This window comes from Mesoplodon bidens, assembly GCF_964165515.1.
Source record: "Mesoplodon bidens genome assembly, chromosome: 1".
Classification (NCBI taxonomy): Eukaryota; Metazoa; Chordata; class Mammalia; order Artiodactyla; family Ziphiidae; genus Mesoplodon; species Mesoplodon bidens.
Window position 1 is genome coordinate 165551049 of NC_138176.1, and position 21975 is coordinate 165573023.

General features: G+C 43.1%; 1 protein-coding gene across 6 annotated transcripts in view; it reads left to right on the top strand.

The window, feature by feature from the left end:
• KCNMA1 (potassium calcium-activated channel subfamily M alpha 1) overlaps nucleotides 1–21975 on the top strand; it is a 757357-nt gene that overhangs the window by 584603 nt on the left and 150779 nt on the right. For all 6 annotated transcript variants that reach the window (XM_081250585.1, XM_081250584.1, XM_081250583.1 and 3 more), the window contains exons 15-16: nucleotides 8120–8229; nucleotides 20075–20143. In XM_081250585.1, coding sequence (XP_081106711.1) covers nucleotides 8120–8229; nucleotides 20075–20143 — 179 coding nt within the window. The remainder of the gene's footprint in view (nucleotides 1–8119; nucleotides 8230–20074; nucleotides 20144–21975) is intronic.

The window sequence follows — 21975 nt, forward strand, 5'->3', positions numbered from 1 at the left end:
GGTGAATTTTTCTGCCTTCTAAAAACCTATGTTTTAATGGGGACACCATAGAACTCCCTCTTCACTCTCTTATGTTCAAGGTGACACCTGTTAGTAAGTTCTGTCGAGGCTACTTTGGGAAATCTTAGTTGGGAATAATCATACTTTACTGGAATTTGGGGGAAATTGTGAGAAATAAGGTTTGTAAGATAGAGTAGGACCAGCACAACTGCAAATGCAGTCCGTGGATGGGTGCCATGAACTGTTTGCTCATCCACGAAGTGGCAAGTACAGAAAATGAGAGGAATGCTTAGGAACTTTTAGAGCAATTTGACAGATTAATTTTATATTGGTTGAATCTAATGTAGAAATTTTGGACTTGTATTTTGCATGTCTTGTCTATTCTTTTTTTTTTTTTTGGAAATCTGTTAGATTTTGCAGAAGTTTGAGGCTGCAAAACGATGGATACTAGAAATAAAAACAAAACCCTGGGGGCTTCCAGGGTTTGAGAGTCCGCCTGCCGATGCAGGGGACACGGGTTCGTGCCCCGGTCCGGGAACATCCCACATGCTGCGGAGCGGCTGGGCCCGTGAGCCATGGCCTCTGAGCCTGTGCGTCCGGAGCCTGTGCTCCACAACAGGAGAGGCCACAACAGTGAGAGGCCCGCGTATCGCAAAAAAAACCCAAAAAACCAAAAAACAAAACCCTGGTCTCTCACCCCAAATGGGTTGAGAAGCTCTGTTCTGGAAAATCCTGCCTGCCAGGGACTGAAATGTTCTCCTGAGGATTGCTTGGCAGGCGTCTGCTTGAGAACACTTACTTGCTGCTTGCCCTACCCAGATGAGAATTATTTTTAGTAGTATTTTAAGAACCTTATTATTTGAAGCACAAGTGAGGATGTTCTTAACTATTATCAAGATTGCAAAACCAAAGTCCTATTTGGACAGATAGTGAATAGGCCCATCTTTAAAAAGGCCTGGCAGCACTTAAGCATAAATACCTTTTCTACATTGGAGAGGAAAAAAAGAAAAGGGTAGAACAACCTACCTCCATATTAAAAAAATTACCAATTTCCTGCCACATAGGCCAGGCTTTCTGAAATAATTTATAAATAATAATTATTTTTAAAAGTTCTCACATCACTTTCTGTTAACCCTTCCTTTAACTTCAGTTCCTCTGGCATTCTGTGTTTTCAGAAGTAATCTAAGTTGGGGTTACATAGCAGGGGGGAAAGTACCCTGTCTGCTAACTCTTTTGCATGTGGTGTGGTCTGTTGATCTCGCTCTGAACACTTCATGTGGGCTGATGTTTTTTTTCATAATGCTTGATGGAAGAAATCTCATTTGATAGCCTGCAGCCCACTAGTCTGGGATTAAGAGATTCAGTGGAAGTCCACCCCAGAATTAATCTCTGGAGTTGTTTATTTATTCGTTCAGTGCTGAAGCAACCAGTTATCTTGCGTTCCAGAAAATTCCAAATAATGTGTTTTAATTGACATTGTCCCAAAGCCTTTGGAAAAATCTGAGATCCTTTCGTTCTATTCTCACATTCTGGAAAATACAATCTGAAACAGGCCATAATTGTGGAATGCCGAATCGTTATGGGGTCCCTGAAATCCAGGGCTGCTCTCGGAAGGACAGCCGACCTGAGTCCACATCCAAGAAGGACAGCGTTGATATGCAATTTGGCACAGAGAAGAGATATATTCTTTTTTCTTTTTTTTTTTTTTGAAGACATATATTCTGAAAAGGTGCAAATCACTGTTGGTTTCTCATCTCTTCTGTTTCTTTCCTTTGTTTTCAACTTTATCACCAGTTTCCTCCACCCCACCCCAGAAAGCTGTGCAGCGAGGCTTTCTCTGTTCTGGCACTCATGAGGAGCTAAGCTAGCAAGACTCAAACGTTTTGTTTTTTAATTCTATGGGTTTATGTTGAGGCGAGGAAGAGAGGGAGAAAGAGCCGCATGCCCCCTGGTAAAAACTGCGGCAAGTTTGTTAACCTTGGAACATAGAGGGAAATAAAGGAGGAGAGAGAGAATCCAGGAACTGGGTCAGTGATAAAGTCTTCTTAACAATCAGTTGTCCTTAGCATTGTTCTTTCCAGCAAGAAATGATTAGATGCAACATTGAATCAGATTTTTCCCAGTGGCAGAGCATGCCGTTGAGGGATGGGGATAAAGGACCCCACTCATTTTAGTGACCAGCCCACACGCTCATCACCCTAGAGCCCATCAATGCTGATTCCGTGTTTATTACTGTAATTAAGAGCTTGACACATTCTGTGGGTGTTCTGTTTTTTGTGGGCGTAAATATGTCTTTGTGGAATCTCAGATATGTTGGCCAGTTCCTGTCAGTGCGCTCTGTTTTAGACTGTCACATTACAAAGGACAGTGACAATGTATTGTGTAATTTATATGTACAAATATTCATTCAGATGTAGCTAATTGATTCTAATTAAGGACTTTTATGATTTAAAACTATACGTCCTTTAGAGCAAGAATATCGAGAATTTGGATAGATTTAAAAAAAATCATAAATGTAATAAACACCTGCTATTACAATAAATAGTCTTCTACTACCAGTTTTGGGCAATGCTGGTGTGTATGTTACAACTCACCTCTTCTTATTGCAGCTATTAACATCATGGTCATTGATTTTTATAATTTCTTCTTAGTTCATTATATTTGATGTGCACAACATAACATATATTTGGAGTAAAACCATGTACTTGTTTTCAATTAAATAAGGATCGGTATATGATAGTCTTTGGAATTATTTATACGACTCTGGAGGTAGGGATGGACTTCTGCAAAATTATTTGGCTGTAATCAACACAGTTATTCAGACTCTTTGCTGGAAACAGAAATCACAGTGATTATAACATAGCGCAGCTGGGATGGTTGATTTTTCACGTTCCCTGGGCTGTTAGTGTTAGAGAAACACAGTGTCACCCTAATCAGAGAAAGCATAAAATATAAAAGGTGTCGTTACTGACCCACCGTTAGTAACACATGCAAAATGTGGGAGCAAGAAGGTGTTACTTCCCCCAGAGCCAAGGCTGATGTTTCCAGTTTGATGGTGCCTTTGGTGGTGGAGCCATCGGCCCCCAGATTGGTGTACAACCGTTTACTTAAGGGATTGAACTAGACTGGTTGAAAAATGAGATAATGAAGGGCAGATAAATAAGACCATGAGAAGTGTGGACGAGCGAGCCCCACGGCTCAGATCTCTGTTCTCCCTGAAGATCTGCGAGTGTTTGCTGAATAAGGACCCAGAGCACATCACCTGCTCATCTTTGCTGGGTGCTCTTCTGAAGCAGCGGGAGTTTGATGTGACAACCAGAGGAGAAGTCGCTGCCTCAGGAAATGCTGTGCCTTTGACTGTTGAATGGCTGGCAAGTTAAGTTTGGCACCTTTCCCTAAGTCAGTTTGGTCCCATTCTTTCACTTTTCTGCTGGGAAGTGTGTATTCACATTACAGTTAAAAATATTTCAGCAGCACAAATGTGGAGAACAACATGTACGATTTTAGGCAAGAAGTTGTACGCCGGGATGGTTCCATTTTATAGAATAGAAATGATGCCGTCGTGCTCTGAGAGGAGGTCTGCACTCTCCTTTCAGCTCGACTTAACAATCAGTATTACTTCTCACTGACTTCTCACAAAGTCAGGGGCTCCAGGGTTTAAGATCTTGCGTTCTTGAGGAGATTTTCCTCTTCGGTACTTATATTCCGCAAACCCTCCAAGCCCCCCCAACTCCTAGCACCACTGCTTCTCTCTATATTTACCCTGTCAATCTCTAGCAAGAGATAATATGGTGGGTGGTTAACAGTGTGAACTCTGAATCCTCTTTGTACCACTCATTGGCTTTGTAACCTTTAGTGGGTTACTTAACCTCTCTGTGCCTCTGTTAAAGGGGACTTTTAATGACAGTAACTCATTCTACTGTCTCTAGATCTCTTTGTTCACTGTCAGGTATTTTAAACTCAACATATTGTATTTTATACTAATTTTTCCTTCCCTAAGAATGTATTTGATTACGGCTAACAAAACTAAAAGGAATGTGCATTTTGCTTTTGCTTTTTTCAAAATAAGTGAAAGGTGCCATGCTTGAGACTTAGAAAGGTAAACTTTGATAAGAAGGGGTAATTGAAGCCCTTGCCTCGGGATGAAGATTGAGGTTCTGTTGTCTGAGTTCGTGACACATTACAGTGTCTTAAGGCTGGGTGCTCTATCCCTGACTCTCCTGATGCGATAACCTGTTCCTGTCATTGTTCTGCCACAACTTGTCATTCTTGCCCTTAAGGATTAAAGGGTGTAAGTGTAATTATAATTACTGATTCTCCTTATACGTATTGGTTTTTTAAAAAAAATTTACTTGTGGTAAAATACATATAACAAAATTTACCATTTTACCACTTAAATCATTTTCAGTAAGTTTGTGTGTGTGTGTGTGTCTGTGGGAACATTTATCAGAACCTGAAAAATTTGTTAACTTATCAATAGGGAAATTGTGTTAAAGATGTAGAAATCTTAAAGGGTTATAACAATGAATTTAAACTCCTCAGCTTTTAGACAGTCCATTCAGTACTTCTGCATCTCACATTATACATACCATCTGAGCATCTGCATATGTCTGTGGAAGAGGCATTTTGCTTTCCAGAAAAGTTCTGTTCTTTTTTTTCTTTTTTCCAGTTTTTTGACTTTTAGCCCTCAAGCATTTCATATCAGCCACAAACTTGCAGGAAAGGAAATGAGGAAAAAAAATCAGCAAAAGTCAGATATATATCGTCAGATATATCTTAGACAGGTATATCTGATGCTCTTTCTGGCAAAGGAAAAATATGGGAAAATAAATACCAGTTTAAATAAAATTCAGTCAGTAACTAGAATGGCTCATAAGACACAGAATATGCTAAAAATATTTGCTGAATTAATGAATCAATGAACAACTTATGCTAAGTTCAAAAGAAACATGAATATAATATTTGTGTCCTAAAAAGAATTTATTTCTACTTAAAAAGTTTAGTGATGAACCTACAATAAAATTTAGTCTCAAGAGTAGTTCCATTAGGACATAGAGGCATGAAAATAATGACCATAACTAAAAGAACCAAATTAAAATCATATTAATTGAGGAATAGCACCAACAATCAATAATAATTGAGATAAAGCTTCATATTTTCATTATTTTTGAAAGCCAAGTGGAATGTGTAAATTAGCAACATAAGCAACATATTATAAAAGGAATGTCCCTGCTAAAAGAATAGGCTGAATTCTTCTACTCAAGAAAACTATTTGCCCATAAAACTCAACTATGAGGATTTATAATGGGCAATCCCTCAGATACTATCCTATTTACCAATAAAAAATTATGGTAACATAGTGCCCCAAATATTATATATTTCAAGCTATTTACTAATGCTGACTAAGCTTTCTTCGAATTAGTTGGAATTAATAACCTTTGCTTATGAAGTCAAGAATATCTTTTATTTGAAAAAATAAGTTGAAATCTTATGAGTCGGGGAAATTAAAAAGTTTGTGCTTAGCTCAACACATAGCAGTTAATTTTTAAAATCATAAAGTTTAGCAGTAGAAAAGGTTGAGTCCTTTTGTTTTGAAAGACCCCACTCTGGGGAAGACTAATTTGTAGATGAACAACCCATACCCAGCAGTATTGCATAGCACATGTCTAATGTGTGGTAGTAGGTTAGAAGCAGCACAAACTAATGAGGTTAACCCACATAATCTAATAACCCAGCCAGAACACAAAGCAGACATAGCATAGCATAGAAGCAGGGGGCATTCAACTTATTTCTAAATTATTCCTAGCTTTTGTATTCCAGAGCATCACCAAGTAGATGGTAGGTGTGCATTTCCCACTGTTTCCAAGTCTCTTTCATTTCCCCCAGTTAACTGACTATTGGGTCATAAGCAAGATACCTTTTTGTTTTTGGCTGTGTCTGGTCTTAGTTGCAGCATGTGAGTTCTCCGTTGTGGCATGTGGGCTTTTCTCTAGTTGCAACATGCGCTTTTTTTTTTTCTCTCTCTCTCTAGTTGTGGCACACAGGCTTCTCTCTAGTTGTGGCATGCGGGTTTTCTCTCTCTAGTTGTGGCGCTCAGGACCCAGAGTACGTTGGTTCTGTAGTTGTGGCATGAGGGCTCCAGAGTGCGTGGGCTCTATAGTTTACAAAACCCAAGTTCTCTAGTTGAGGCGTGGGCTCAGTAGTTGTGGCGCGTGGGCTTAGTTGCCCTGCAGCAGATGGGATCTTAGTTCCCTGACCAGGGGTCGAACTCGCATCCGCCGCATTGGTAGGTGGATTCTTTACCACAGGACAACCGGGGAAGTCCCAAGATGCCTTTTAATTCAATACCAGCACAGGACATTATTAAGAGCCACTTCCAGTTGGCTGGGAAGCTCCTTTTCATCCTCCCCCTTATCTAACCTCCAGTGGAAGTGAACTGGGGAGACAGCAGCTTACAGATACCCAAGGACCACACAGCCTGCCTCTCTTCCTGCCTTGGGAATCCATGACATCCCCAAGCTCCCAGAGGGGCTCAGCGTTCTTGTTTTCACTTTATACTTTTAAATGGTCGATTCCAAGGTAAAACCTTTCCAGAAATACCTAGCGTGAAGAGGGCTGATGGGAAAACCAGTTGAACTTGATTAATTATGACCAAAAAAAAAAAAAAAGAACAAGAACATTTTAATGACATATTGCTTAAGACCTTTCTGAAACTACATTTTACTTTTTTTAAAATTATTTTATTTTATTTATTTTTAAATTTATTTTTGGCTGCATTGGGTCTTTGTTGCTACGCATGGGCTTTCTCTAGTTGCGGCGAGCAGGGGCTACTCTTCGTTGCAGTACGTGGCCTTCTCGTTGCAGTGGCTTCTCGTTGCAGAGCACAGGCTCTAGGCACGCAGACTTCAGTAGCTGTGGCACACAGGCTCAGTAGTTGTGGCTCGCGGCCTCTAGAGCGCAGGCTCAGTAGTTGTAGCGCATGGGCTTAGTTGCTCCGCGGCATGTGGGATCTTCCCAGACCAGGGCTCGAACCCGTGTCCCCTGCCTTGGCAGGCGGATTCTTAACCATTGCGCCACCAGGGAAGTCCTACATTTTACTTTTTGTGATATTCAAGGTGGTGTTGGAAAAATCTACTTTTTCCCCAAAGTAGAAATAGATACGTTGTTTCATGTTATATATATATGCTCACTGCAAAAGCCTTCAGACAATACAGAAATCTATAGAGAAATAGTGTCATTCTACATTTCAAAGATAACAACTGTTACTGTTTTGGTATAAAGCTTTCTAGATTCTTCTACAGCTTTACGAACATTCAGATAATTATAGGGTATTTAAAAATAGGATCAAAGACTATACACACTATTTAGTAATGTGCCTTTTAAGGTAATTTCTCTGTGAAAATATATACATTTTCATCATAATTTTTAATTGCTTCTTTGTATTCCATGGTATAAACCTACCATTTGTGGTTATTTCTAATTTCTTGTTCTAAGAACAAGAAGGATGTTCTTGTTCATTTGTATGTGTATACTTATCTACTTGTTTCTTTGCTATGAATACTTAAAATGGAATTGTGTAAAAGAGTATGCACTTTTGTACATTTTGATAACAATTTAAAAATTACTCTCAAAAATTTTTATCAATTGTGGATGAGTGCCCATGCCTCCTTGGAAATCATACAGGTTTAGGAAGAAGTGCTACTTTAGAGGGGACATCCATCTAGTCTATGAGTTTAGGGGCATGGAAGGCTTCACGTGGTGATGGGGTATGTTCCTGGTTGTTCAGGAAGGTCGCCATGACACAACCAGTGCATTCATTTGTTTGCCAGATGGGGTAACCCCACTTTCCTTTTACTATCCTATCTTTTTTTTTTTTTTTTTTTGCAGTACGCGGGCCTCTCACTGTTGTGGCCTCTCCCGTTGCGGAGCACAGGCTCCGGACGCGCAGGCTCAGCGGCCATGGCTCACGGGCCCAGCCGCTCCATGGCATGTGGGATCTTCCCGGACCGGGGCATGAACCCGTGTCCCCTGCATCGGCAGGCGGACTCTCAACCACTGCGCCACCAGGGAAGCCCTACTATCCTATCTTAAACCCTTCTCCTGTGTTCTTCTCCCTTAGATTGAGGAAGACACGTGGCAGAAATACTACTTGGAAGGAGTCTCAAATGAAATGTACACAGAATATCTCTCCAGTGCCTTCGTGGGTCTGTCCTTCCCTACTGTTTGTGAGTAAGTGACCACTAACCATATGCTCTTTGGCTTTCAGAAACATTTAACGTGTCTCTTGAAGGAAATGCACCCCACCTATGGCCGGCACAGTGGGGACACTCGACAATTACCAAGTGTCCTGTGCTCAGCCTTTTGTGATGAAGGGGAGGGTGGGTCATTATATGGCCCCTGCCTTGGGGATTTCTGCTGGCTCTCCTTTCCCTCCAGTCCTAAGAACCTCAGGCTTGGATTCATCATTTGACCTAAATTATGAACTGCAGTTTTCCTGCATATCTTGAATTATGCCCCTATGATGTAGACACATGTATGAAGGGTAGCATGAACCCATGCCTCTGATTTTACCAGGGCAAAACCAAATCTTGCTAGCACCTTGATGAAAGGAATTTTTTAAAAATAAATTTTATATTTATTTATTTATTTATTGGCTGTGTTGGGTCTTCGTTGCTGTGTGCGGGCTTCCTCTAGTTGTGGTGAGCGGGGGCTACTCTTTGTTGCGGTGCGCGGGCTTCTCATTGTCGTGGCTTCTCTTGCTGCGGAGCACGGGCTCTAGGCGCGTAGGCTTCAGTAGTTGTGGCACGTGGGCTCAGTAGCTGTGGCTTGCGGGCTCTAGAGCTCAGGCTCAGTAGTTGTGGCGCACGGGCTTAGTTGCTCTGCGGCATGTGGGATCTTCCCGGGCCAGGGCTTGAACCTGTGTCCCTTGCATTGGCAGGCAGATTCTTAACCACTGCGCCACCAGGGAAGCCCTGATGAAAGAAATTTTGATCTCTTTCAATTAAGTCAGATCATAAAGACATCAGACAGCCACTGTTCAAAGTGCTTTCACTATTTCCTGAGGCAATGTGGAACCAAATGTACACAGAGAGGTCTTGAAATAGTCCTGAGTGGTTTAGCCCTGAGATGGACAACTGATATGTTATAACAATAAAAAGACTTAGCATCTCCTTATACTGGCTCAGCAAGATGGATTTGAGCAAGGGGTAGCCCCAGCCTGCATGACCCCTCGAGGTAGAACAGGTGATCATTTAAGTGGTATGATGTCAGGAGCTCCAGGTGTCCCAGACCCCAAGAAACTTCCACCAGGACGATGCCTCAGATTCCCCACCTAGAAGCTCAGATGTTGGATGTAAGTCAAACAGGGGCTTTGTCCCTATGAAAACACAAACTCCCTGGGAATGCTGAAACATGAAGCCCTGTACTTTGACACTGTAGCAAAGAATTTGGTAAACTCAGTCTCACTGACAAAAACTGGGAAGAAACAGGGGAATCTGGGAACCCACTGGGCTGAGGAAGAAGAGCTCTTCCCTTGTGCTGTCTGCCTGCCTGCAAACCAAACCCACCTTCTGGAAAGGGTGGCCTGAAGAGGACAGTCCTGGGGGGCTCTTGGGTTCCTCTGTCTCATAGTTTGCTGTTCTGTGCACAGCAGAGAGGGGCCAGGGCACCTGATAGCTTGGTGTTTACCTGTCAGTGACTTCTGTCAGTGAGCACAGCAGGTGCACCCTGCCTGTCCCTGGGCCCAGACCCTAAGCAATCCAAAGTGGTTTGACTGTTTACTGAAATTTCTCACCCTGTCTCAAAGCGAAAGTTTGAACGCTAAATGGACTGGAAAAGGGCATAGGTAATTGATTCCGAAGGAGTTATTTTCCAAAAATGGATGCCCTGTTGTAACTCCCATGTGTTCCTTTCTTTGAGAGCTGTGTCTCATTCTGCCATAGAAAGGAGTTAACCATTCCCAGGCACTGGGTCCTGGACCACTGAGGCTGTCCCAGGGGATTTTCTCTATCTTGGAGAGTGGCCTGCCTAGGATAAAAAGTCCAGGAGGATTCAGGACTTATATTAGAAGCTGGTCCCATGAAAAGGCAATTGAGGCCTCTTAGGTCTGATGTAGATGTGGTCTGAGCCCACAGCAGAACTGCCAACACCTGGAGGAGTCCTGTGGCACCTCAGGCATTAGCAGTGGAGTATGTGAAGTCCCCTTCCTTGTCTTTGAGTCTCCTGGGCTTGATTGGTGTCAACCTGAGTGCTGCCTTGCAAATCCCTTAGTCCATGTCCCTCCCCCCACCCCCTTCCTGCTTTCCTGCTGCTTCTCTTATTTTGCTTCTGGAAACTGAGTGAGTTTATTTTAAGAGTGTTAACCTGGAAGGTTAGAACTGCTCCCTCTAGAAGCTCCAGCTGGGATACCTGTGGGGTCAGTTTGACTCACGTATTTGTCCTACACAGTGTTTCATTTCTTAAAAGTTAGTCGCCCATGTTTCAAAAAGGTGGTTCTTCACATAAAAACTAGATTCCTGGCCTCTTTTGAAAGTCTGATGAACCAACAGGGGACTTGCATTTCTACTGAATGCTAAGGGACTCCAGTTCGCTGTAAGGAGGGTTTTAGTGAAGGACCTCCCCTCCCTGATGTCTTAAACTGGCCAGATTTGCATTTACATCAGGGCCTGGCCCCCTCGATGTGTGAGTTTGCCAACTCTGACCCGTTGGGTGTGTGAAACTTCTCTGCCCTTTGGAGCCGGCTCAAGAGCTGAACACTAGTCTGTAAATATTACCCTTGACTGATTTGCATGTTGACAACATGTTCCGAGAATGAGAAGATCCCTCAGACATACCTTGTTGTCAGAGAGTTTGGTGTTTGTTTGGTACAGCTTCTGGAATACAGAAACAAAAAACGAAAAACAAAATACCATCATGAAAAACTTCTGATGTGAGTGAGAATGTGTTCAACTGACTGCTATTATTCGTTTAACACAATGATACAGCAGAGGTAGAAATAATCAATAAAGAAAGGACACTTAATGAGATTTAGGAACATCCCAAAACATTGAAGCTCTCCTCAAGCATTTGATTATCTGGAGGCTTAATTATCTGTGTTTTCTACTTTAAATTAAAGAAAAGCCATAACTCAGAGTTACCAGCAGTTTAATGATAACACTCTTCAATTCAGGTTAATTAAAGCACAGCCGTAATTAGAGTGTAGGGTTGTATATCACCAGGCTGGCGCATAAGTATTTTCATTACAGTAAGAATTGGCTATTCAATTTCAAGATGACATGAAGGACGCCAAAATAGATTTTCAGCTGGCTCACTTAGAAGAAAAAGAGTTGGAGAATATTCTGGGTATAATAAAGCACTGATAAAATATACAGATTTTCAGAGCCGTCTCTGTAATTATGCATGGCATTAAAACAATATGCAGCCAATAATGTCTTGAAGCATGAAAAGAAATAAATTTGCTCTTCCCTTGGGCTGGCAGAGTGCCCCCTTGCAGGGTAGGATCACTGCACCGAAAAGATTGGAGTTTTTTCAGAAGCTGGGAGAGTCATTCAGTGAAAAGCTAAGGGAGGCAGGATTAACGGGTGCAATCTGAGGTCGTTTCCCAAGAGAACAGATGTGGGAGGAGGAGAGAGAGAAGGGGCAGGAGGCCCCCAAGTTGAGCTTTTTAAGAATTTCGAGCAGAGAGACGCTTTCTCCGGCTCAGGTGAGACTTGCACCAGCTTCTCTGCACCAGCCTTTGGCCTTCACGTGTGTATCACCAGAAGACGCAGCTTTGTTCCAAAGGCAATAACTAATTTAGACAAAACGCAGTATCATTTCTAAATATTTCACTTACATTTTCTCACTGAATCCTCACAACAATCCTGTGACGTTTATGTGAATGTTACCATCCCTGGTTTATAAAGGAGGACACTGAGACTCAGAGGACATGGGTGTCCCCTTCCAAAGCCACCTAGCAGAAAAGTTACAGTACCGGATTTCGATGCTGGGGCCTCATGCAGTTGGGAACAGCTTGGAGGATGTGGTAGATGAAGGCTGGCTAATTAAGGATCTCCTGGGGAGCTTATTAAACAGAGAGGATTCTAGGTTCCATCTCCAGATTTTAATATCTGGGGTAGAGCCCCCAAATCTGCATTTTTTTATAGGTAAGTGGGGGTGATTCTAATTCAGTCTGATGACTGGGGACCCCCAGCAACCCCATTCTCCACACCACAGGCTGGAATAGCTTCTTACTCCAACTTTGGGCTCAGTCACTGGAATGTTTCTGATTTTTGCCAAATCATAGAATTGTAGGTGGGCCACACCTTACGAGCTAATGTTAGGATTTGGGCCTTTGTGGGCACTTCCTCTCCATTGCTCCTTCTTCACAAAGGGTATTCTGCAATCTCCATGGATTTAGGAATGAGTCTGCCCCCTACCATGCCAGGCAAACTGCTGACTGCTCTCCCCACCCCCCACGCCTAATCCAAATCAGAATAGGAAAAAGACGTGGGGTACTGAGCCCTTTAATGCTCTCAGTCAGGTTTCCACTGGGGATCATAAAAGCAATTTCAGGGTGGGGAGAACAGTTAAGCACCAAATGCAGAGAAGGACCATTTAGGGTGCAACAAGCCAGATGCCTCTTGGCCTTGATGGACGCCATAGTGGGTATGTCATGGACCTTCCTCAGGATGCTCTTAGGTTGTTCCTTTTAAGTGCCAGCAACTCCTGAGCGTCTCCCTTTGGTTTTGCATAGCTGGCTTTGCCCCTGGTCTGTGTGGCTGTAAGATCAAGGCAAAGGAGCTATGGGATCTGAAAGAGAGGGTGCCACCCATTGTTCTCTGGACACCAGGAAACCACCCGCTTCCTTTTCCCTCCCACTCCCCATCTTCCTCAGTAGCTGACTGTGGAAGGTGCAGATGGCCAGTGCCAGCCAAGCCTGCAGGAAGCCGGGGCTGGGGTATGAGGCTGTGTTTTCCACGAAGGGGTCCTGTTTTTGAGTGGTTCAAATAGTAGGATGCTGTGTGATGTCAGGTAGTGTGAGCTGTGGAGTCGCAAAGGTCTGGGGTCAAACCTACTTGCTGGATATGTGATTTGGGACAAGATAGTTGATTTCTGCCTACCTCCTTCTTTTTTTTGGTGGTACGTGGGCCTCTCACTGTTGTGGCCTCTCCCGTTGCGGAGCACAGGCTCTGGACGCGCAGGCTCAGCGGCTATGGCTCACGGGCCCAGCCGCTCCGCGGCATGTGGGATCTTCCCGGACCGGGGCACGAACCCGCGTCCCCTGCATCGGCAGGCAGACTCTCAACCACTGCGCCACCAGGGAAGCCCCTCCTTCTTTTGATAGTTACCAGCTGCCTGACCTTGGGCTTAGTGCTCACCCCAGTTTCCTCATCTCTAAAATCGGAATGATAGAACTTGTCTCTCAGTATCAGCTAATGTCCTTTCCCCCTCTCCTGCCTGTCCTCTTCCCACCACCCTTCTATTCTGCCCACTGAATATAATACAGACACCAAGAAAGAAAGAAATATATCATGATGTTCCCACGTTTTATTTACTCTTACCTTTTAGAAAATTCTGCCATTGGTCACCAGCCAGTTAATCAGCTAGCTATGTCATGAGCTTGGGGTATTTGTGCCAGTGTGCCAGGCATGGTGCAGTTAGATGTGATCACATATATGCTCATTAAAAGATTAATAGCAATACTTTCAAATGCCAAGGAAAAGATTCTGTTTCCCTGCAGCTGCTGCCTTCTGAGGGTTTGCAGTCTGGTGAAAGAAAATAATACCCATCCTCAGGGAGAGATGAGCGCCCATAGATGAGTGTTTGATGGATGCACACAGCCGGGGGACAGATGCTGAGAGCTCCCTGCAGGCTGGGGTGGCCAGGAGAGGCTTCCTGGAAGAGGTGGTACTTGAGCTGTACCTTGTATGGAGGTTGGGTTCAGAGAAGGAATAAAGAGGGAAGAGGGAATTGTAAGTGATAGGGAACCAGGAGGCTGGGAGCCGCAGAGAACTCTCTCAACACCCAGGTCTCTGAGATTTTCCAACGAGAACAAGCTGATTTCCCCTTTAGATGGGAGAAGGAGAAAAATCAGAGTTCTTTTGACATGTGATGTTTTCAGGGGGAAACGGCGATACTGTTTTTATTATGAGAATTAGCAAATGAGAGGTTGTACCCGCCCGCCTCCGGGTAGGGGAGTGAGGGCAGAGGAGGGAGGTGGGGAAGGAAGAGTGCAGGAAGCCACAGGTTCACAGGTTTGGCTGCTGCAAGGATGCCATGTGCCAGGTCCTGAATCTCATGGTGAGCAGGTCAGTCAGTCAGTCAGTCATCACTTGCAAAATATAAACGCTTAATTGTATCAGGTTTTATAGCTCAGAGGGGATTAGGACAAAAGATGTATTTGAAATACTGCATGTCTCTGTGTCCCCCTGCAGCTGTTACAATTCAGATTTGATGTGGAGTATTTAATGCCTAGGTAGCTTGAGGAACTCTGACCAGATCTTCCCTACGCTAAAGGGCAGGAGTTCTGCCCTCCAGCCCAAATGCAAGCCTGGACGCTTCTGTGATGGTTGAGACAGTGCGGGGTCTGCAGGGCATGGTTCTCCTTCCCCTCATCCACCCGCATTCAAGGGCCCTAACGTTGAGAAAATCACGCTCTCGTCCTGTGTTGTTTGCCATGGACAGATCTTTCCAGGGAAGCCACGTGAGGAAACTTAAATTTACAACTGCCTAGAGAAAGCTGGGTCTCCTGCCCAGTGAAAGCTACAGCTAGTTTAACTTGAGCTCTGTGAAATCAGTAGTTCTTAGAGAAAGGCACCCGAATTTGAACATGGAGCAGAAAGAAGTCAGCAGATTCTATTGTTACATGGTAGATTTATTTAGCCAGGCTGCAGAAATGAACATTTTATGAGAATTTATGGAGAGGCTTGAGTCTCATCTTTAAAACATATTTTTCCTCAAAGAACTGGCCCTATTCATCCAATTATTTGGGGGTGTTATAATTGGGACTGAGCATATATGAACACAGATAGGAATACAGCGTTTATGATTACTTCTGTTACAGGGATTCAGAAGGTGACCGATAATCCTTCCACATGTGAATAAACCAGTGGCCATAAAATCTATTAAAACCCTTAATCGAAGGCTACAGAGGCAGTGGCAATTCTAGAATTCTCTACAGGAAGGGTCAGGGAGGCAGTCCAGTAGGCAATACTGGGGCTTGACTTGATGCTGGGTACACATAGCAAACACACAGTTTACATTTTATATTTCTGATGAATAATAATAGCAAAGCTTTCTAAAAAATGCATTTACTGACATTGTAGGCAAGTGTGAGTTGTCCATATGAAAGAATGTAATTATATTTAAATTCAAGTGTCTTAGGTGTGCTAGTGGAGATATTATGAGAGTGGAGATATTATGAGTGTTCGAAGGTGAGGGTGTTCTGAAGCCTTCCCACTCCACCTCTATGAAAGCTGCTGGGAAATCTGAACAACATTTTCATGGGCATTTTAAATCACTTCCATTTTCCTGGTGCTGAGTCTTACAAATCCCGCTGGTTCAAATTTTCTTTAACTAGATGTTTCCATTTTGAGAGCCTATCATTTTAAATCAAAGCTCCTAAATGTGAATCTTTTTTTCGTTTTAGCCCCTAGATCCTAAAGGTCTGGTTCCCCAATGTGCAGTACTTACATCCTCATCTACTCTGGTTACATGTATCAGCCTGACATTCCCAGGGTCCCTCTGGACAACTGAAGAGGGGCTGGCGCTCTGGGGTGGAGCTAGGTTTGGGGGGCACAGTGAAAGCTACCTCTTCTATCCTTGCCCCTTCACTCCTAGGTGAGTCACCCCCAAACCACACCTTTGCACACCCTTCCTGAACACATTAGAAGGTGCAAACTCTACGACAGGTTTCTATGCTTAATTCACACCAGCAAGCAATCTTTCTAGTCAAGGGGGCTGATTTAGTAGCAAGAACAATTGATTTCCCTCTGGGTAGGTAGAAACAGTTGGACTCTAATTCTTAAGAGCCTTTGTTCAGGAACATTTGGGTTGAAACTACTGTAGTTAACAGATGATGCTGGCAGTAAAGAAAAAGAGAAAAAGAAGGCTTTGTATAATGTTGTCAAATTTGGTAGACCTCTACTTAATAATTATCAAGAGAGCAATCTAACTTTTTTTTTTTCCTTGAAAAAAGAAGTCATTTCTATTCCCCTGTAATTATTTTTGCAACAAGTGGCAACTTCCGGCATTGGACATACTGGGACATTTTATTTTAGAAACCAGGAATTTAAATCTTGCTAACTTATGGCTGATTTCATCCTGTTTATCACATTGTGGAAGCTACCTTGTTTCTCTCTTATACTCTACCTCATGCTAAGCCTCCTTTCTCTTTCCCACCCCAGGTCTGTGTATGTTTAAGCCATAAGAATGACTTTAAGGATTGGATGAGCAAAACCCATTTTGCTTTACCAGAAAAATGGTGTAAATGATGCAAGTAAATATTTAATTTCAGGACATCAATTCTAAGTAGTCCAAAGGTACATCCTTTGTAACAGGATCTGCAGAGGGTCCCAAGGAGAAATCGCTGTCTTATCTTAGAATTGTACTTACCTCACGTCATAGCGGATTGAATGCAAACATTAGATTCCCAGAGCATATCACTGCTGTTATTCCCGTCTACGACCTTCTTTTCCTATCTGTCTGCTTCTATCCACCAAGTTAAAAAGCATCTCGTTTCACTATGCTAGCTCACTTCCAAGCTTTCTCTGCCTAAACTAGACTTTCCTCGTTTACCACTTTATCTGTTGTGGATAATTCTAGTAACTCATGAGAGTCTGCTCCCCATTCTTTCATACATTTACTTAATCAGCATTTACTGAAAGCTTACTCTTTGCATTTTGCAAACTACCAGAGAGACAAGCATACATCTTGCCCTGAAGAAGCTCAGTGTAGAGGGCAGAGAGGCAAGTAAACAAGTAATTACCAGACCCCACCGTACCTGCTCCCTGTTTACTCACCTTGATCTGCCCTTCCCCCCAGAACCACAACAGAGGCTGTACCTGAGCTGCAGCCTTAAGCCCAGCACCCTGACCTTCGCCAATTCTCTGTGGCAGGAACTCACGAAAACCTGTGATTTTAAACAGGGAGAGACATAGTTCTGTTTCCGGTGTAAATTGTAAATTACTCAAGATTTGTACTTCGCAGACATCCAGAGGATACTCAACTAGAGTAGGGAGTAATAGCTTAGATGCCCATAGGGGGCAGGCAGTTAGCAACAAAGAATTAGAATGAGGAGGTCCGAGACAGTAGGGGGTGGTCGAGACTGTGGCACATTGGAGAGTACATGTCCCATCCAGAAGGGTAAGTGCTTTGAAGGTCCAGTCCCTTTTAGCCATATGGAATGTGGCTCCAGTATGGCCATATCTTATTTATCAAGGAAAGCTGAAAAGCTCACTTTTATATGAAATCACCTGTTGGTACCTAATTCTAGATTTTTTTTTTTTTTCTTAAATGCTGTACTGACCAAACAGAACATGTCTGCATGTTGGGTTTCTGGCAACCACTTCATTTCCTTTGCTTTTATAAGAAGCATCTGTGTAGCATACTGCCTAGAGACTTGATTTCCACTTTTGACATTTCTACATGAAAATTGTTTAACCTTGAACAAGTTGTTTGATTTCCACTTTTGGCTTTTCTCCATAAAGGCCAATTTAACCTTGAACAAGTCTCTTTTCCTTCTTCGGACCTCAGTTTGTTATCTGTACGAGAAGGGCAGGACCAGCCAATCTTGAAGTGCCTGAGTCTGAAAATCTATGGTTGTGGCACTGTTTGCATGTACAAGCATACCTCTTTTCATTACACTTGGCTTTATTGCACTTTGCAGATACTACATTTTTTTTTTTTTTTTTTTTTTTTTTACAAATTGAAGGTTTGTGGCAACCCTGTTCAAGCAAGACTATCAGTGCCATTTTTCTAACAGTATTTGCTCACTTCATGTCTCTGTGTCACATTTTGGTAATTCTCACAATATTTCAAACTTTTTCATTATTACTATATTTGTTATGGTGATCTGTGATCAGTGATCTTTGATGTTACTATTGTAATTGTTTTGGGTTTTTTTTAGCAATAGAGTATTTTTTAATTAAGGTGTGTTCATAGATATTTTAGACATAATGCTATTGCACACTAATAGACTATAGTGTAAACATAACTTTTATATACACTGGGAAACCAAAAACTTCACCTTACTTGCTTTATTGTGATAATTGCTTTATTGTGGTGGCCTGGACTGAACCCACAATATCTCCAAGGTCTGCCTGTGATCACTTTGTTTACATCACTCTGTCCCTCTCTTCTTAGTCCCTTTGGCCAGTGGACAAAGGCTTGTTTTAGGTCAGAGAATTCTTAAAAAGAGGCTTCTATAAGGCCATGTAGAAAAACTTTAGATATTGATTTGAAAGTTACAAAAGAGGACTCAGATCGGCTGGTCCGCCCTGTGCTAGGTAAGGAATATGCCCAAGGCCATGTAGATTTTATTGACTTTTCTGAGTTAGGAAGCGCCTTTCTTTTTATATCTAAGTGGTAGATGATATCGTAGTAGCTAGGAAGACATAATCCACCATTACTATGAACTGTTTCTTCCCTTCTCACCAATAGGGTCAGGTCATTAAAGCAATTAAGATCCTTGATCCCATGAACCACCAGAATCCCAAATCAGAGTGGCCATTGCTCATAGGATTTCAGCAAATCAGCATCTTCATGATCAGTGCGAAGTTAAGATCAGCCTTCTCCTTGAGTTTGGCACTTAGTTGTTATTTACATTAGAAAGTGGTTACTTGATCTGGTCATTTGTTTCAACAAATATTGCATAAGCCACCTGATATTTTAAACAATTTAAGCTCCAGAGGTAACAGCCCGGTAAAGGGTATGTGTTAGCGGTGCTCTATGGAACATAAATTAAGGAGAGCGTTTTTCCAGCTGTAGTTGGGTATGTGGGTTGGTGTTTCAGCAAACTGCATAATCAGCACAAAACCCAGGTCATTAGAGTCTGCTGGCAGGAATGAGAAAATCTGCAAATCACTGGGAGAGCCCAAATACGCCTGGATGGAAGTGGTCCTTTGAAATCTGACTGTCTGTTTACAGCAATACAGGGGATCATGACCTCCCAGGCAGGAATGAGCGATTGGTCTTATTCCCACTGCAGAGCTTGAGACCTTCACCAGCACCTTACCTGCAAGCAACACATACACGGGTCCAGCGCATCTGATTGTGTCACTTTTCTATTTAGAACCAACCCAGAGACTCCCATTCCACTTAGAATAAGCTGCAGATCCCTTGCTGTAGCCGGCAAAGTCTTCATGATCTTGTTCCCACGTAGTTCCCTGACCTAATCACTGTCACTCTCGACTTTGCACACTCAGCTGCAGCCTCTCTGGCCTTAATGCTGGTCCTCAAACACCCCGACTTCCTTCCTACCTAAGGGCCCTTGCACTTGCTGTTTCCACTCCCTAGAAAGCTCTTTGCCCAGATCCTCTCATTGCCGGGCAGATGCGGTGAGACAGCTTGGATGGAGCCAGGAGTAACAGTGCCGTCGTCATGTGCTGGGATTATTACCATCACGGAGGCTAAGGATTATTACCATCATTCCCAGCGCACAGGGGTCTGCTCAGAACAACAATATGAGCCATTTGTACAAAAGACCGAAATGGAATCCAGATAACAGGTCCAGCTGCTCCAAGTACCTCCCTCCCCCTGCAGTTAACATTTTACTACCCAACCGAGTAACTAATGAATCTGGCCCGGCATAAATCCCCAGGCACAAATCCCTGCTTCAGGTCTGTGTCTAGGCATCCAGACCTGAGTGCAATTTGCACTTTGAACATTCAGCACCTTATCACTTGTGAGAAATCAAGTTTAATGGGGAGGATGGGGAGGTGTGGCTCACATCCCCCTCCCTCTGGCACAGTGACTGTAGAATGGGGGTCCCTTGGGTAATGACCGCATCAGGAGATGGAAAGGTCGTAACAGTGTTTGTTCTGTGGCTCTGGTCGTTCTGAAGCACTGACTGCGAGGTTTCTCCGTCTCATTGCAGGCTGTGTTTTGTGAAGCTCAAGCTTCTAATGATAGCCATTGAGTACAAGTCCGCCAACCGAGAGAGCCGGTAAGTTTGCCGTGACCCAGCGGCTGGCTGACGTTCATGACGGTAAGAGCGCAGCACGGGAACGTTCAGTCCACTTCTTTCTTACGCATTATTTATTTGTTTGGAACCCTAATTCAACACCTCTCTGACTCAAAGGCACATTTCAAGGTGTGTTCAGGTAGACATTGCCGCTTCTATCCCAGACATGCCTGGCATCCCAAGCCCCACTGGGCACCCAAAGAGTATTTTTCCGAGGGAAAGGGATGAGGCATCCAGATCTCTAACCGATCATGCCAACTTACACTTTTCACCCTCTAAGTATAAAACCAGGGACAGACCCTGTCCTTAAACCCATTTTTACTGCTGTGATCAAAAAGCAGGTGGACTCTGGCCTCCTTCGAAGCAGGCATGGGGCAGAGTTGTGATGGGAATTTCCAGCTCTCTTGATAGCCAAATTACAAGCAGCCTATTGTGTACCATATGTTTCTCTCCTGGTGCAACTGAAATCCATGTGGCATGAATATCAGCTTCATGTAAATTAGCCAGGAGAGCAGGGCTTGGAGGCAGGAGCCCTCTTTATTTATTTATTTTGCGCTTAATTATGTGCAAATCAGACTGATGAGGGACTGGGTCTGGTCGAAATAGATAACACCCCAGTCAATATGAGTTTGCGCTGAAAGAAGGAAGCGTTGCATTAACAAGGAATTTTGTTGCATTAACAAGGAATTTTGTTGACGTACTGTATGCGTTACAGATATAAGAGAGATGGTTTTTGCTCCCCAGTTCTTATCAATAGTTTTGGAAGAGAGCTCACTGAGAAATGCTCAGGCTTGTGTCCTCTGAAAGGACAACCATGCTTTTTTCCTAGCTATGCTAAAAAGTCTTCCTTTAGGTGCCCAAGGGAAGGGTGCAGATACCCTCCAACATACGCCTTAATAACTGAGCAGAGTGCAGGGCAAGACTAGAAGGTTCCTGCTATCATCATTTAAGGAGTTTTCATTATCTGGGTGAATGACTCAGTAAAGCCCCAATGTGCAGTCCGTGTCTCTATGACCAAAAAAAAACCCCAAAACAAACACTGGATTGTAAGCCAGTCAATCCAATGTTCTCTGTTACCTTAACCACCAGATCAGATTGCTCACAAAGTCAATCTGATCACATGTTAAACTATTTTGAAAATCCAAATCAACCAAAAGGAAGACAGAATGGTAGATTTGGTGGCCACATGGTAGACCATGGTTGTAGCAGTTAACAACTATTTATGCAGATATACATTTTCCTTCTCTGTGGTGGCAAAGTGAAAAATATTATTTGCAAAAAATCCAAGAGTCCTTGGCTCTTTGCTGTTCAACAGATAAGGTGGATGTTTCTGGGATTGCAGCTTGCCCACATTGTTGCCAATACACACCTGTACCTGTGTAGGGGAAATGTGTATCCTGGGTTTCTGCAAATGATATTCTTCACGTTGCCAAGTCAGTAAATCTTTGTGTAATTCAATGTTCTCTCTTTATCACTTCTGTGCATCTCTTAAAAAAAAAAAGTCACGATGCAAGTGATCCTGAATAGCACCTCTCCACTATTCTGGAATAATTTCATGGCAGGAAACTGCACCCTGAACCTTGACCAGCCATCTTCCACCTGCCACCTTTTGGTCACAAGGAGGGAGAGAGAAAGGCTGTTAATGGTTCGGTGTGAATCCACTGTCACCATTCTAAGAAAAATAACTCAGAGCTTTCTCTGAAGACACAATCTTTTCTTTGATGGATGTTCCCATTAATTCACAAATCAGAGATGTTTTCAATGAAGCCAGATTTATACATACAGATAGTTTTTTAGAATTTCCTTTTTCAGAA